The sequence below is a fragment of the Nicotiana tabacum genome, chromosome 12 (genome assembly GCF_000715075.1).
Source record: "Nicotiana tabacum cultivar K326 chromosome 12, ASM71507v2, whole genome shotgun sequence".
In the NCBI taxonomy this organism is placed as follows: Eukaryota; Viridiplantae; Streptophyta; class Magnoliopsida; order Solanales; family Solanaceae; genus Nicotiana; species Nicotiana tabacum.
In genome coordinates this window covers 76,118,040-76,136,567 of record NC_134091.1, presented here as the reverse complement: position 1 = coordinate 76,136,567, position 18,528 = coordinate 76,118,040, and the positions used below count along the sequence as shown (strand labels likewise).

At 37.9% G+C, this 18,528-nt stretch overlaps 1 protein-coding gene across 2 annotated transcripts; it reads left to right on the top strand.

The window, feature by feature from the left end:
• Positions 1-10,798: 10,798 nt before the first annotated feature.
• Positions 10,799-18,306, top strand: LOC107830733 (photosystem II stability/assembly factor HCF136, chloroplastic). Of its 2 annotated transcripts, none has more exons than XM_016658363.2 (9): positions 10,799-11,329; positions 12,087-12,322; positions 14,991-15,121; positions 15,735-15,867; positions 16,058-16,180; positions 17,139-17,213; positions 17,693-17,808; positions 17,925-18,009; positions 18,086-18,306. In XM_016658363.2, exons 1-8 carry the CDS (start codon positions 11,011-11,013, stop codon positions 17,989-17,991), a joined length of 1,200 nt encoding a protein of 399 aa, XP_016513849.1. In that variant the 5' UTR covers positions 10,799-11,010; the 3' UTR covers positions 17,992-18,009; positions 18,086-18,306. The 2 variants fall into 2 exon arrangements, with proteins under 2 accessions (XP_016513849.1, XP_016513850.1); XM_016658364.2 differs by having other exon boundaries at positions 18,083-18,306.
• Positions 18,307-18,528: the final 222 nt, after the last annotated feature.

Genomic DNA, 18,528 nt, shown 5'->3' with positions numbered 1-18,528 from the left:
AAAATTAGGGTATGGAACCTCACCTCTTAGATGAAGAACTTGTGAGATTTCCTTGTTGGATTTCAAGGCTTGAACAAGATTTTGATGAACAAAACACTTCATCTACTTCCTCTCTCTAGAACACTCTCACTTCTCTCTAAAATATCAGGTTTTAGCTCAAGAAATGACTTAACCTATATGTCTACCCAGCCTTGGGGTTATTTAATGGGCTCCTACGTGCGTGGCCGTGCACCTGGGCAAGTTTCCGCGCATCTGGCCGCCCACACAAGGCAGAAACCCCCAAAATATGCGCGGCCGCACATCTGGCCGCCCATATGACATAGGTTTAGTAAAATGGCCATAACTGTCAATAGAAATATCCAAATGACAAACGGTTTGATGTGTTTGAAACTAGACTCAAAGGGCTTTTATTTGATATATAGATCACCACCTAAGGCATTATATTGAGGGAGTTCTATTCATTTGAAGTAGGGTCTTATGCCAATTGAAGTATCCTTTCCACTTAATGTATCTAACTTGTTCCACACAAGTTCTTGCCATTCACAAAACTCCTTAGTATGTTCCAACACACCTTAAATATACATTATCAATTCAAAATGATGTGGCTCTATCCCATAGGTCTCCTTTAATACTCAAATATGTTATTCCCAAATACCGTTGGCGCACTTTAAAATTTTAAATCATTAGGAAATTTTAACGTGCCCTTACATTCTCCCCCGCTTAGGATCATTCGTCCTCAAATGAGGGTTAGAGTCTTCCATAGACGCCTAATGTGACTTAAATCTGTATCTACACACCAAAAGCTCCAAAATTTGGCTAACTCCCCAAGTTTTCAGAAATTTCGCCAGAGTCTCCCCTGTAATTGGGGCCTATCCACCTTCCAGAGAATCTCAAAAATCAATCCTAAACAACATATAGATAACACCACATTGCACTATATACATGAAAACAACAACCATGACTCTCGAGACCAACTCTATGACCTTGCTTACCTTGGTTGTATCCTTGACTTTTCCTTCTTCCATTACGAGGACAATTGGGCACCTCACACATTATGCCTGTTATGTGCATCATTCCTTTAATCCTTTGGCCTTTCTCATTCGTAGCATGATATGAAAACATTCCTTGATATTAACAAGGGAACTCCGAGACTAACTCGGAACCTTAACGCATGATCGGGGATAGAAGAGGAGAAATATTTCCTAAATGTCGTTGTAGCCTCACTATTATAAGTGTGGCCGGTAACACACCGATAAGAGGGACTCTATTGACATAGCTCCATAACACCTTAAGACTCTTAAACCATGCTCTGATACCAAATTTATCACGCCCCAAACTCAGGGAGCGTGACCGGCACTCAACCGAGTAAACCCAGTCGAGCAAGCCTAATTTACATTAACCTCTCATCATTACTCATGCATGATTTACCATAATATAATTAGATCTTGACTTTCATATTGAATATATTTGGTTCAGCGGCCCATAAATTCTTTCTCATGATGGTTACACAGCTTTGTAAATAGCTGTAATTACTGTGAACACAAAATACATGACAAAACTCAAATCTTTAATTACATGACCTACATTGTACATGGAGCTTCTATGACAATAGATACCTAAACACATAAAAATAAATAGACCCAAACACCCACTAGAACTGTAGCGGTCTAACCATAAACTGAGTAGTGAAGAAGATCATCCCTATCAAAGATCTATATCATCCTGTAGAAGTATACCTGCATCCATTAAAAGATGCAGCGCCCCTGGCAAAAGAGACGTGAGTACATGTGGAATAGTACTCGTATGTAAGGCAGTCAAAACAATATATGAAAATACGGTAACTCAAATAAGAGGCAAATAAAGTACACACAGAAACTACGAAACATCCCATAGAATCACATTTCAAGTCTTATTATACTTGCATCATTCTAAACTTCTTTTAGGATCAACTGAGCCATATGAACTATACGTGGAATATATAATAAAATGTAATTGTAACAACATATACAAACAAGGCCAATGACAGTGGCACCTTCCTCCCTTATTTTACACATATACATTTCATAGACCATCCTTAGTGTTCACATATCATATTATACACATATGTGTCTCATATATTGTTCACAGTATCACCTATACAATACACCTATTCAAGGGCTTGGAAATACAACATGAATTTGATGAATCATGGCAACAGTAAAATGGCTTAGATAGCCGTTAACATCAAGCAAATTTATTAAGAGCTTCCAATAACATTTATAGATATTAAGTTGGGGATCCTCTATAACCACCTTCACACAAAGCGGCCCTACCGCCTCACCCCAACATATGCGGGTGGAGGTGTATCACGATACCACAATCTCTACACAAAGCGACCTTGCCGCCTCACCCCAATATATGCGGGTGGAGGTGTATCACAATAATACAATCCCTACACAAAACGGCACTGCCGCCTAACCCCAATATATGCGGGTGGAGGTGTATCACAATACCACAATCCTTACACAAAGCGGCCCTGCCATCTCACCCCAACATATGCGGGTGGAGGTGTATCACAATCCCTACACAAAGCGATCCTGCCGCCTCACCCCAATATATGCGGGTGGAGGTGTATCAAAATACCAAAATCCCTACACAAAGCGGCCCTGCCACCTCACCCCAACATATGCGGGTGGAGGTGTATCACAATACCACAATCCCTACACAAAGCGGTCCTTCCACCTCACCCCAATATATACGGGTGGAGGTGTATCACAATACCACAATCCCTACACAAAGTGGTCTTGCCGCCTCACCCTAATATATGCGGGTGGAGTTGTATCACAATACCACAATCTCTACACAAAGCGGTCCTGCCGCCTCACCCCAATATATGCGGGTGGAGGTGTATCACAATACCACAATCCCTATACAAAGCGGTCCTGCTGCCTCACCCCAATGTATGCGGGGTAGAGGTGTATCACAATACCACAATCCCTACACAAAGCAGCCCTGCCGCCTCACCCGAACATATGCGGGTGGAGGTATATCACAATACCACAATCCCTTCACAAAGCGGTCCTACCGCCTTACCCTAACATATGCGGGTGGAGGTGTATCACAATACCATAATCCCTACACAAAGCGGTTCTGCCGCCTCACCCCAATATATGTAGGTGGAGGTGTATCACAATACCACAAGCCCTACACAAAGTGGTCCTGCCGCCTCACCCCAATATATGCAGGTGGAGGTGTAATACCAATTACAATACCATATATAAACTCAAAGCGACATAATTTGTCATTACATTTAAGGTCGTAATTTCTCATATCATTGGAATACTTCATGTTCATGCTCATCATGGAGAAACACAAGTCATTACATTAGCACATGCATGGTAAATCAATAAGTCGATTTCTATGGCACATGGGCCCAATTTCTTTTCTTAAGGTTCATCATCATTTAGCATAAAACATCTCCCTTTCATGTCGTTATTCACTCATTTGAAATCTTGAGATCATTAGCTAGGTTCATGACTCTGGGGGACTTAACAATCGAAGTCATTTACATACATTATTTCAGAAGCATACAACTATAGTTGAAACCATTGGGGCATACAACACCTCATAATTCTCATTTAGGCAACGGTCATATTTCATGTTCATATACTAGCACTTACTTGTACTTGAGATGGGTGGTCACATGAAATTAAGAACATTTAAAACATTTAGGAACACCATAGCCTCTCTTTATGAGGGCGTAGGGCTTATAGCACATTGGAAACATAAGTATGAATACGTTCATCTCATAACCTTTCACACCATATATCACTTCATTAGTACTTTCAACAACTTACAACATCATTATTTCATTAGCTCCCTTGGCCATACATATTATTCTTCATTCAAGGCACTGTGGCCGTATATCATATTCCACACTTTCATTTCTTTACTTTCAAGGATTATCATCACAAACATCATCATATAGAATACTCTTGAAATACATTTCCCCAAAAAGGGCAATACACAATCTCAACTCATGAATATGTAAGAACTCAAAACATATTAGAAATACCTACCAAGCATAGCATTAGTTAGAACAACCACATTTGGACCGGACTTGAGTACATAAGCTTTTGGATTATTCTATTTTCGGAGTCAATTTGGAATAGTTGAATCAAGGCTCATTTCATAATATTTCACACTTTATTTCATTTCATTGGCGCTATTGGCCACAAGTATAGCTTTCATTCTTGGCATGGTGTTCACACTTTATATCCCCAACTCACCACTTCACACTTTATATCTTCAACTCACTACTTCACACTTTATATCCCCAACTCACTACTTTCACTTTCAAGCATCTATATAGATTACCGACAACAAGGAATCCCTAATCACGACTTTTAGTACACCTATGAGCAATTAAGAGTCTTATGCATATTGAGACTTCTTACACAATTTGGCACAATAGCCTTCACTTGAAACACTACTTGGAGTCATAACATTTTTATACCCAACTCATGCTTTGAACACATTCCCAAAGGATAACATCAAATGATAAGAGCATCAGAAATACATTTTGAACATATACCTTTCAACACAAAACTTATTCGGAATAGTTAATTCATAATGAACAATTCGAGACCTGCACAAATTACACGAACATCGTGGGATTTAATTCTAAGAGAAGAGTTTAGCCAACATACCTCGCTTTGAGCTTTTCTTTAATTACTACAACATTCCGGAAATTCTAGCAATCCCAATCTATTTTAAGACATAACAAAATTGAACAAAAATTAGGAAGATATTTATGGTTTCAGCTCATTTGAGCATTTTATCAAACACTAGGTGTCCAAATTTGTCTACAAGGTTCTTCTATAATATTTTCTTCATTCCACAACTCAATCTTTACTTATTTAAGCTAATCAATCTTCTCACAAACCTTATTGGTGTATGCATGTATAAATAATACTCTCATACCCAAGAATCATACTCCTAATCAACCATTTTTCTACCCAAATTCGAAATTGAAAATTAGGGTATGGAACCTTACTTCTTAGATGAAGAACTTGTGAGATTTCCTTGTTGGATTTCAAGGCTTGAACAAGATCTTGATGAACAAAATACTTCATCTACTTCCTCTCTCTAGAACACTCTCACTTCTCTCTAAAATATCAGGTTTTAGCTCAAGAAATAACTTAACCCATCTATCTACCCAGCCTTGGGGTTATTTAATGGGCTTCTACGTGCGCGGCCGCGCACCTGGGCAAGTGGCCGTGCATCTGGTCGCCCACACAAGGCAGAAACTCCCAAATATGCGCGGCTGCACATCTGGGCGCGTATATGACATAGGTCCAGTAAAATGGCCATAACTTTTTGTTGAAATATCCAAATGACAAACGGTTTGATGCATTGGAAACTAGATTCAAAGGGATTTAATTTTATATCTAGATAACAACCTAAGTAATTATATTTAGGGAGTCCTATTCATTTGAAATTGGGTCTTGTGCCAATTGAAATATCCTTTCCATTTAAATTATCCAACTTGTTCCACACAAGTTCTTGCCATTCACAAAACTCCTTAGTATGTTACAACATACCTTAAACATACATTATCAATTCAAAATGATGTGGCTCTATCCCATAGGCCTCCTTTAATACTCAAATACATTATTCCCAAATACCGTTGGCGCACTTTAAAATTTTAAATCATTAAAAAATTTTAACGGGGCCTTACATGATTGTGCACCGAAACGGAGAGAATATTTTGTAATTGTTCTTGGTTGTTATGCTCCATTACTGTGTTGTGTTAAGAGGTTGTGATGTGAAGTTATTATGGGGCCCTCTGTTATCCATTTCTTTTATTCTTTTCGTTATGTAATAATTCATTTTTCTGCATGTTATTGTTTTTGCGCTCAATACTCGTACAAGTTTACAGTGAGTATCTTGTCATAGCCTCGTCACTACTTCATCGAGGTTAGGCTCGATACTTACTGAGTACATGGGATCGGTTGTACTCATACTACTCTTCTATACTTCTTTTGCAGATGCCGGTGTTGGTCCCAACGGCATTCAAAAGTGATTGCTCGGACCCGTTTTCTTCCAGGACACTTGAGGTAGTTCTTCTTGGCGATCGCAGACCCCGGTGTCCCCTTCCTATCCTTTTATTTTTGTAAAATTCCACTTAGTAAGGTGCCTAGGACTGGTTTTTATATATAATCAAAAGAAGTACAATAAAGGAGGGGGCATAGACCTTACCTCCATGAGAAAAATGGGTAACCAATTAGTTGTCCAAACATGACAACCAAAAGGATACTGTAAACTATTTGAAGTTAGACCTATTTTAAAAAACCAATTATCTATGAACTTTTGATATACAATTGGATATACAAAACCAAAGTAAAAGTCTAGGTCAATTATACATTGTAAGTCTAGGTCAGTTATGCATGTAAGCTGGAGGTACACTTTTCATATACGTAAATACCTACATCTAGACTGAAAGTTGCTCCTCCCTATGAAATGTGACAAATAACAGATGAACTTAGTGTGAGCTATCCAGTATGACAAGTATATTATCTTCAATCCAGCTTTAGCTATTCTAATTAAAACCATGTTGAAGATAATAATGTCTGGAGCCATGGGAAAAGGGGGTGTCTCTGGCTGATATGGATGACAAAGGTGGTGAAGTAATAACTGTGGTGATGTGGTAGACTTCTTGCAATGTGTGAGAGTAAACTCCTTATCCTGCAGAATGGTGGCATAGAATCTTTTCTCTTTAAGGTGAGATCCCTTTAAAGAACATAGGATAGTTAGGTTTGTTCCCCTATATGTGTCCAATTGTTTGCTTGAGCCTACTTGTGATGCTGTGATGATGAATGTATGTTGTGAGGCTGAGAGTTTGTTAATGTGTTGTGACTTGCTGTGAGTGGTGATCAATGTATGATGTACCTTATACCATTGATATGTTCTCAGCAGAATAAGCATCAATGACAGAGTTACCCGATTATAGGGATAATTTAGACAGCAATGGTTGTACATCAATTATGTGTTATGCTATTTCACTCTTTTCTTGTTATTAATATGTCTGTAGTAGTTAAACTGTTGGAATTAAAAGCAAGAGAAGGTAAAAATAAAGAGAAGGGAAAACGACTGCACTAACAAGTATGTAAAGAAATACAGATTTTATGTGCTTAAAATATATAAAACACAAATATTCTGCTTTTTCTTCTCTAGGGTCCTGATAATTCAGATTTGTGCCATGTAAGGGCCCATTAAAGTGACTCCTAGATATCTAATTAAGGGCAAAAGAATCTTATCTATTTCATCGTAACCAATGGCGGTTGTGGACAGTAATCTATAGCGGTTGTGGAATACTTAATGATTCTTCTTCATAAACAAACGAGCAAATTAAAAGTAACTTGAGAGCTTGTTGAATACTTTTTGAAATCAAAAGCAAGAGAAGGTAAAAATAAAGAGAAGGACAAATGACTGGACTAAAAAGTGTGCAAAGAAATAAAGATGTTATGTGCTTAAAATATATAAAACACAAATATTCTGCTTTTTCTTCTCTAGGGTTCTGATATTTCGAATTTGTGCCATGTAAAGACCCATTAAAGTGATTCTTAGATTTCTAATTAAGGGTTAAGGAATCTTATCTATTTCATCTTAATCAATGGCGGCTGTGAACAGTAATGTATAGCGGTTGTGGAATACGTTTTGGTTCTTCTTCATAAACAAACAAGCAAACTGAAATAACTTGACAGCTTGTTGAATACTTTTTGAAATCAAAAGCAAGAGAAGATAATAATAAAGAGAAGGACAAACGACTTGACTAAAAAGTGTGCGAAGATATAAAGATTTTATGTGCTTAAAATATATAAAACACAAATATTCTGCTTTTTCTTCTCTAGGGCCCTGATAATTTGGATTTGTGCCATGTAAGGGCCCATTAAAGTGATTCCTAGATCTAATTAAGGGTGGAAGAATCTTATCTATTTCATTGTAACCACTGGCGGTTGTGGACAGTAATCTATAGCGGTTAGGGAATACTTTCTAGTTTCTCTTCATAAACAAACGAGCAAATTAAAAGTAACTTGAGAGCTTGTTAAATACTTTTTGGAATCAAAAGAAAGAGAAGGTAAAAATAAAGAGAAGGAAAAACCACTTGACTAAAAAGTGTGCAAAGAAATAAAGATTTTATGTGCTTAAAATAAATATAATACGAATATTTTGTTTTTCCTTCTCTAGGCCCTTGTTAATTCGGATTTGTGCCATGTAAGGGCCCATTTAATGTAAGACCCCATAAAATTTCACCTAAAATACGAGGTTCCGTGGTGGCGAGATAGGCTAATATGTTTGGTGAGTTAAAGGAAAATGTTGGCTGAAAAAAATATTTCTGCGGCCCACTATGCAACCGCAGAATGGCCTCAGAGTGAAGCAGAAACTTGAGCAAAATTTGTGGGCCATTATGCGGTCCATTATGCGGCCGCAGAATTACTTTGCGGGCCGCAGATTGCATCGCAGGATCGACATGAGGAATTCCAGGAGAAGATTCTGCGGTCCGCTTTGCGATCGCAGAATCGATATGCGGACCGCAGAACGGCTGCATACCCAAGCAGCGGTGCCCAATTTCGGAATGCCATTTCACGGACCATTTCGCGTACCGCAGAAGCATTATGCGGTCGCATATACGACGACAGATTTTCTTTTTGGAGCTTCATTTTTTTGGGTTTTATAACCCGATCCCATTTCGTTATATAGACTCTATGGACCATTTCTTAAGTAAGAACCTGACATTTTGAGAGTGAAAAAGTGCTCTAGAGAGGGAGAGAGTTCCTCAACCAATTGTTCCACAATTCTTACTCAAATCTTGGAAGATTAACAAGGAAAACACACTAGGTTTTCATCCTAGAGGTAAGATTCTTCACCATAACCCTCAATTTCAAAATTTAACTAAAAATAGGTAATTAGTAAGGCAATTCTTGGGTATGGGAGTTGTCTCTCTTGCATTCATGTGTTATCTAGGGGTGTAGGAAGATTATTGGGCTAAAAATGGTAGATAACGGGTGAATGATGGAATTCACCATAGTAGGGACTTGAAACCTTAATGCACACCTAGTGTTTGATAAAGCGCTCAAATAAGATGCAACCGTGATCATTTTCCTAATTTTTGGTTTAATTTATTATATTTCTGAAATAGATCGAAGTTGCTAAGATTTCCGGAATATTTTAGAGTTTAAGGAAGCTCAAGTGAGGTATGTTGACTAAATTCTTCCATTAGAATTGAACCCCACAATGTCATTGTAAGTCCCAAGTTACTCATTATGAATCGATTATTTCGAATAAACTTTGTGTCAAAAGACTTTTGTGTTCAATATGTATTCTCAATGCTCTTGTTAAGTTGTACTACTATTTGGTAATGTGTTCAAAGTATTGGTTGCCTAGCTAAATGCTATGGCCTCAAGTTGCGTTTCAAACGATAACTAATGCCAATTGTGTAAGAAATCTCAATGCACTTAAAACTCTTGTTTTCTCACATGTATGCTTAGTGTCTTGAACGTAAATGCCTTGTTGTTGAATATCTATGATGATGGTTGAAAGTGAAAAGGTGAGCACGAAATATAAAATGTGAAATACGGCCAACACGCCACACAAAAAGGGGATATTACAATTGTGACCACTAGTGCCAATGAAATAAAAAGATGTGAAAGAGGTATGAAATGGGATGATTGAAAGAAAATGATGATGTCTCGGATAAGGCGGTCTAGTCGATGGGGTCGCGATCGGACGCCATGCCGCACACATGGTGGTGATTATGTTGGAAATTGAAATTGAAATTGTGATTGCGGTTGATGTCTTATATGAGACGGCCTAGCCGATCGGGGCGTGATCAGATGCCATGCCGCACACATGGTGGTAACTGTGTTAGAAATTGTAATCGAAATTTTAAACGGTGGCATATCGGTACTAAAGGTCTCCCAATTTAAAATATGGAAATCACTTGAAACCTTGTCCTGTTCCTAACTTGACGTTTTGGGTATTGTTTGAGACTCCCGTTGATTTTATGATTGTTCATTCTTGTTTTATCATTCGTTCTATTGAGAGGGTACTTAGTCATTCATACTAGTACTATTCCACATATACTAACGCCCCTTTTGTCGGGGGCGCTGCATCTTAAATGGATGCAGGTGGTTCCATAGCAGGCGGCTTTGATCGTTGATAGCGGTACACCCTCTCCCAACTGACTTGGTGAGCCCCACCTCATTCGGGGTCGTATATCTTTTGTCCTTATGTATTATGTTTTGAGGTACAGCCGGGGCCTTGTTGCCGACACTATCATCGTACTCTTTTGTATCTATTAGAGGCTCCGTAGACATTGTGTGGGTGGTATATCGGTGTTGGGAAAGTCAAACTAGTAATTTTGGTAATTGCATCACACGTTCCACATCAAACTATGAAAGTGTATGTATTTTGAAACTTATAGATGATGAAACTGCTGATAATGAATTGGTGTTGTTGTTCACATGAATCTCCTCACTGTCTAATTAATGAAATAGATCTTCTCTTTATTCATGAGTGAGTTCGGGTAGAAGGTACTGTACAGGCTTGCTCGGCCGGGTTATCTCGGTTGAGCGCCGGTCGCGCTCCCCGAGGTCGGGGCGTGACATTTAAGTGATTCATTGATCTCTAATTAAGGGCGGAAGAATCTTTATCTATTTCATCATGACCAATACATCTCTCAAATGCTAAGCTAGCTGCCTACGATCTGAGCTACATCCCCAGTTTATCTATTAGTTCATTATTTAGATTAAAAATAGCTTATTTATAGAAGAAGAATATTCCTAGCTGTTGAGGAGAAGGTAGGCCCTTAGATAACGAATTCATGACCACTCGTAATGTTTAGGGGATACGTATGCTTCAAACCTCCCGCGAAGCTGTTAGGAAAAAGCAACAGCAACAGTAACTCTCTTTCTTTCATTTCATTCATTCCATTCGGATAAGAGTGAGAGCACCAAACATAACAAAACAATGGCATGTTCTTGCTGGAACTCCATTTTCACTCCTCTCAAACCTACTTATAACACCATTTCTTCTGCTGCTGCTTCGCCTCATCACCATCAGCTTCCTCGGTTGGTACCAAGAGCATCATCTAGTATTAATCGCAGGCAGTTAATCGCTGAGACTGCTGCTGCCATTGCACTACCGCCATTGCTCGGAGCCGGAATCTCACCTATCCCTGCTAAAGCTGACGAGGTGCCTCTCTCTGAATGGGAAAGAGTTTATCTTCCTATTGACCCTGGTGTCGTCCTTCTCGACATTGCCTTCGTTCCCGATGACCCCACTCACGGTTTGTGTTATTCATTCTCTTCCATAACTGCTCTCAATGCTGCATTGAGTTTATCAATTTTTACTTAATTGAATAGAGTGTGTTTGGTATGGAGGAAACAGCAAAATGTTTTAACTTGCAAGCATTCTTTCTTCAAATCTTTAGTTGGGTGTACAAATAGGTTGTTTGGTGTGGGAACGGAGTCCTATATTGGATGTTGCTAAGAAATGAGGCTTGGACAAGCTTAGCCCTACAAATTGGTATCAGAGGAAAGAGTATGTAGATGTCTGACAGTAGCTCTCAAATTAAGAACAATAAGAGATCTTTAAAAATTACTTTAAATTTGACCTAGAATGTGGTGGTTGTAAGTTAAAGAATTGTGCTTAAATTAGCTAATTGATGGTGGGAAGTTCTAATCATTCTTTTTGAAGATAGACGAATACTCAAAAACCTTAGGATCTAATGCATTATGTTTGAGAGTTGTACTAATTTAGTCAAACAGTGATGGCAAATCTCTATGCATCGTTGATAGCCTCATGGCAGTGTGCATTGAGTTTAATGTTTGTACTTAATTTCATTTAAAAGTGATGAGATACCATCATGCACAGCCTCGTGGTGTTGTGCTTTATGTTTAAGAATTTTTTTCTTAGTTTAGTTGAACAATGATGGGATATCGTCCTTTGTGATATTTGTTTACTTCAATGCCGTGTGTTTTGTGCATTGAGTTAAAGATTTGTGTTTATTATTGGAACAATTGTGGAAAATCATGCTTTGGCAGGTTTTCTACTGGGGACCAGGCAAACTATTTTGGAAACAAAGGATGGAGGAACTACTTGGGCATCAAGATCTATAGCTTCTGCCGAAGAGGAAGATTTCAATTATAGGTTTAATTCTATCAGTTTCAAAGGCAAGGAAGGGTGGATTATTGGAAAACCAGCAATCTTGTTGTATACTTCCGATGCTGGTGAAACCTGGCAGCGGATACCCTTGAGTTCTCAACTTCCTGGTGATATGGTAAGCATTATATTATTCAATTCTTCTTCGCACTTGTTCTGAAAATTGAGCTCATCTCTGACAACCCATTATACTTTATGGTAAATTTGATACTTTGGTAATTCAAAACCTTAAAAGAAAACTTTGTTTTGAATGGGGTCACTGTCTACATATGGTTTAGTGTTTCGATGTAAATATTTTGATGTTTGTGGAAAGTTTTTCGATTAAATATGGTTTGGTTGTAGTTTTAAGTTTTCCTCAAAAATTTCTCATACAAATTTGGTTGAGAACTTCCTTGAGGCACAACTTTTTGATCAAACTTTTTGTGAACATTCACGAAATTTCACAAAAAACTATCTAAATATTTTTTGTTTTGCACAAACTCTTTGTCAAAAATAATTCGGAAGAAAATTGTCCAATGACCGTATTTTTCATCCACATTCTTCTATATGAAGCACGAAGAGTAAGTAATATTTGTGAGAGCGATATGAAAATTACTAGCCATTTGGAGTTGTTGACAATCACTGGTTATCTTTCATGTAGTGACTTATATATGTCTAGTCGAGAAATAACTATGTTGCTGGATGTAAACTTAATTTAATGATGCAAGCAGGTTGCAAAAAGTAAAAAGTCAAGAGCGAATGAAAAAATTATCAAATTCTTAGAATTAAGACAACTCTGACTAGCAGGACACAGATGTAGAGTGGTGCCTTATACTGTTGGCATGACTTCCGTCAGAATGTTTGCAGGACCTTATTCTCAGTACACTCTGCTCTGGTGTGAGTGCCCCTATATATCAGTTTAGAGTTCAAATGTATCATCTTAGTCTGTGCTGAAGCATTGGCACATAATAGAGCCTAGCAAGTTGTTTCTATGGGTTAAAAATGCCCTTTCTATCTGCCGCTTTGGCATCTGATTGCATCCTAGCTTATCAAGTTTAACGTTTACTCTTAGTCAAATGAATTATAAGACAAAATTAAGGACGGCATGCATTCATCTGAACTATCTGTTCTTTAATTTTATATAAGTTTTTATCTGTCTCCCTCCCTCTCTCTCCGTCCTCCACCCCCTTCCTTTGCGTGTTGCTTAAGAACTCCTTGCTAGCACTTCAACTATGGCAGAATATTGTCACTTTGCTTTATAAGAGTCAACTGCTGTTTGAAACTCTGTTCGGTAAGAGCTCGAGGCGCATTTTGTACTATTTACTTGAAAGACATACTGAAACTGAGGAATGATGCTTTGTTCCGAGGTCATTGTTACCCGAAACATGCTGCGCTGAAAAGGTGCAGGTGTTGATGTAACTTTTCACTTTCTATAGTTTCTTATAAGTGATTCTGAGTAAATTTCCAGAAACTAGAATAGTACCTTTCTTTACTCCTACCTTCAAATCGGAGCATGCCACAGAAGACATTCTTGTTTGCTAACGTAAATACCCTCTACACTGATCTCTTAATCTGTCTGTTTAGTAAAGCATTTCTCGAATTACACAACAAGGTGGCAAAATTGAATTAACAAAGGAAAATACAGAATCTTGTCTAACATTCCTGCTGTCCATCAGACTAGAGAACCATCATTTCTCCTCTCAACTCCCTCCCATGGGGCTGGGAAAATGGAAGTTAAGAAGCAAGAAAGAGATAACCTTTGCTTTATTGTCAGCTCACCGTTAATAATCGTGGTGTTACCAGTGACAACAAGGAAGGGAGGCCTAGATTTTTTGACTTGGAGGCTAGAAAGAAATGCTGGGCCAAAGCCGAGAAGGTTCCAGGTCGAGATCCTGAGAGGTGGAGAAAAGATGTAGCTGGCAACATTGTTGGCAAGCGATTCCACAGCTGCCTAGGTTGCCTTTGCTTTGAGTATGATCACATCGTTCCCTTCTCTAAAGGTGGTGATTCTGTGTCAGAGAACTGTCAAATTCTTCAAACAAGGGTGAATAGATCTAAAGCAGACAAGGTTGCTATTGGCACAACACAGTTGAAAGGATATTCTTGTGACATCAACTTCAGTGATGAAGACCTTGACAAGATTGAGATGGCTGTTTATGGGGATATTAAGCGATCAGACAATCAATGTCGTGTTCCAACAATTGATGGAATAATGGGGAAATACAAGCCTAAGAAGCGCATTGCGAGCTGCAACTCCCAATAAATATAAAGCTTGCTTTTTAGGATCTGAGCACCCTCCACTTCCAACCAAGAGGTTGTGAGTTCGAGTCACCCCAAGAGCAAGGTGGGGAGTTCTTGGAGGGAGGGAGCTGAGGGTCTATCGGAAACAGCCTCTCTACCCAGGGTAGGGGTAAGGTCTGCGCACACACTACCCTCCCCATATCCCACTAGTGGGATTATACTGGGTTGTTGTTGTTGCTTTTTAGGATCTGAATATAAGCCATTAAATAAGATAGAAACTATGATAAGTAGTGATTTTGGTGGAATCTCCGCTTTCTATTTATGTTGATTTGGCATTGAGCTTAAAGAAAGAGAATTTATTAATGTGTATTGGTCTTATGTTGATTGTGCAGCATTCTTGCTCCTCTGTACCTTTTTTTTCTGGTAACTAATTCTTGTTCCTCTATACCTTTGTTTCAATAATGGCACTTTGACTCAACTTATATCTCAAGACACAGAATCCGACTATCTTTCTTCTGTTTGTTCTTGCTACTAATCTTAAGGAAAGAAATCATCTTGATATACAGGTTTATATCAAGGCAACTGGAGAAAAAAGTGCAGAAATGGTAACTGACGAAGGTGCAATATATGTTACATCGAACAAGGGATACAACTGGAAGGCTGCTATACAAGAAACTGTGTCCGCTACCCTTAATAGGTAATCTCTGAGAAGGTGAACTCCATAATTTTGAAATGCTTTATGTAGACATGTTTTTCTGGTTAGATGCTGGAGTGTAAAATCTTGATTTGAGGTCGATGTGCTACTTCTACAATAAAATGAGACAAACTCGACAAACAGATATATTTCAGTTTGAGGTTAATTAATGAAAAGAAAAAGAAAAACCAATAACTTAGTAACTAAAAAGGCGGGTTTTTCACTCTTTGTTTAGGTAATGTGTACTTGGTATAACCTATTATCTGGGTCACTCTTGAATGTTCTCTACTCTCAAGTTTTGCTTTCTACTTTTCTGGAAAATAGCTTAACTACTGATAGTTTACTGGTGGTGCTTTAACTGCTGATACTTCATTAAACTAGATGATGCTAGCCAAATGGTCTTTGACGAGCTAATTCCTATCTTTCGAGAAAAAGTTTTATGCTGTTGGATTTTGCACCTAATCAATTTAGATGCTGGCTTAGGTCATATGTGACGGCAAAAAATAATTAAGACCAGGGTTTATGATTAACTTACTTAAGACCAGGGTTTATGATTAACTAATTTTGGTCTCTTCTTTATAAGGTGAAATGACAGACATCCTTATTAAAATTGCAGAACAGTTTCTAGTGGCATTAGTGGTGCCAGTTACTATACAGGCACTTTCAGTACTGTTAATCGCTCTCCTGATGGACGTTATGTAGCTGTTTCAAGCCGTGGTAACTTCTATTTGACCTGGGAGCCAGGGCAGGTACGGTTTCTTTGACATGTATTGTTTTCATGTTTTTGTGAATTAACAAGCTAATTTGCCTTATGTAGCATCAATTGTTGCGCTGAAATTTCTTGCTTTTTTCTTTTATAAAAAAAAGAAAGATTATTCATGTCCAAAGAGATCGTATATTTTTATACATATAGTTAGTTGTATGTATACTACATTACAGGCGTACTGGCAACCGCATAACAGAGCTGTGGCTAGAAGAATCCAAAACATGGGCTGGAGGGCTGATGGTGGTCTTTGGCTACTTGTGCGTGGTGGAGGGCTATACCTCAGCAAGGGCACAGGGGTTAGTAAATTAAGATCCTAGCATGAAATAAATCTTTCTTGTTCGGATAGGATGAAGTGTAGCATGTCCTATTTGTGCACTCAATTCCCTTGGTATCTCGGTTGAAGCAATCAATTTCCTTAGAATCTTTTCAGAAGATGCTGTGTCCAATTTCTGTAAAAGGGGACTATTTTTAAGATCTTCCAATTTCTCCTAAGTTTACTTTGATATCAAACCTTGTATATTACCTAAATGTCTTATTTTAACTCTGGTTTTAATTGCTATAAGAAACAAATATCCATCTCCTGCAAGTTAATAAAAGAACCCATTATCTTACTCTAGAATGAATGATCCTTGATTGCAATTTTCTTTTCTATTTGAGCAAAGTACTTGAAGGTATTCTCAGGTCAACATAAATGTAACATGTCAAATCTGTATAGAGGACCTCTATGGGTAGAAGAGCAAGATATTCCATTCCACATCTAGCAAATTGGTCATGGTATCTATCGAGCTAAGTTGCTAGGAGCAGTACTCCTGGACGTATAATATCTTTTTATTAAAATAACTCTACCTATAAAATTAAAAAAAATAAAATAAAAAAACAGTTAACTGCATTTGGGAGACTGGTCAAGAATCCTAGTTAAGCACATGACATGAGGTTGACTGGATGAGGTTTCTGAGGCTAGATATAAAACTACCGCTTTCTATGCAATTAATCGGCAAAAATGGATTGAATGAAGGGCTCAAAGTCGCATAATGGCAGAGAATAGAGTGGTGTCTACTTGGGTTATTTGATAAACCCAAAATTGGTGGACGCACTTATGTCTTGGCAGATCATAAACTTACCGTTTTATTACTTATACAGGTTATGGTCCTTTTACTTGGTTCTACAGTATGAGCTCTTGCTATCTGTAGCTACTATGGTTTCTTTTTCTTCTTTTGCCATATAATGAAGCTCAAAATTGTCCTTGATCTCCAGTTATCAGAGGACTTTGAAGAAGTTTCTGTACAAAGCCGTGGTTTTGGCATTCTTGATGTCGGCTACCGCTCACAGGTATATGCATGGTTGCCTTGAATCAAACATAATAGACTACATGAGTGAGTTTGGGGTGAATTCTTGATGATGAATCATTTATTGTTGCTGAAATTTAAATGCTCCCAAAAGGCACCATTCCCTGAAGATATCTTGAATCACCAGTTTCATTAATTTCTCCTGTTCGTTTGGGGGGAAGGGTTGTGATGCTATTTAGTCATTATAGTTCGCTCACTTACACGAGCTGAATTAGCAATTTAAGGAACACAGTTATGCATGTAATTATCAGGCTGCTAGTTTATTGTTGCAACAGAAATAAGATTCAAAGGATAATTCGCCATTCCAACTGATACTACGTTAAATGAAAAGGTAGTAATTTCAGAATTACTTTTATAATAAGTAAGGCTCAATTGGGACTTAATTAGTTCCTACATTTTGTACTAGATCATTTTTCTGCTTTTCATGTATTGGGCGACCCAATTAATTTGTTTGGTACTCAGGATGAGGCATGGGCTGCTGGTGGAAGTGGGATTTTATTGAAGACCAAAAATGGCGGCAAGACATGGATTCGTGACAAAGCAGCTGATAATATTGCTGCGAATCTTTATTCGGTGAAGTAAGCTCCAAAGCTCTACAAGCTTTAATCTACTTGAGGATAAAGTTGTGGTCTGCTGTCTGTACATGTGATTATAAAATCTTATGTTCATGATATTGTGAAACAATGTTATGCAGGTTTATCAATGACAACCAGGGATTTGTACTGGGTAATGATGGTGTTTTACTCAAGTATCTTGGATAGATACAATGATAAAACAAGGTACAATGTGGTTCCAGAATACTAGTAATTATAATAAGGTCAAACAAATTATTCATCTGATGGTCTTGTGCAGCAGGTTAGTGAAGGAGCAATTTTGAAAGCAGATACTTGAAAATGAAGAACTGTAATTTGAACTTTATATATTCTTGTTTAATTCTTTGCTGATGATCACCATAACAAAGGGAAGTGTTCATAGGGCTTGGGGGTTTAGATTATCTTCTGAAAATATATTACATGATAACATTTTGAATTGGATTATGATATACTGTACTTGTCAAACAAATTAAACTTTGAGAATTTTGGCTTTACAATTGTTTAGATTACCTCGCGGATAATGCTTTCCTAATTACCTAATTCCAATAGGATGTCGGCTGTAAAATGTTTATGTAACTCTTTTCTGTTTTACAAAGAAGGATATATAACTTAATGAAACAATCTTGCTGGTTAGTTGAATATAAAATTAAACCAGCCTTTCCTCTTGACAAACAATGTACATTTTGATTTTGCTAAAGAAGATTA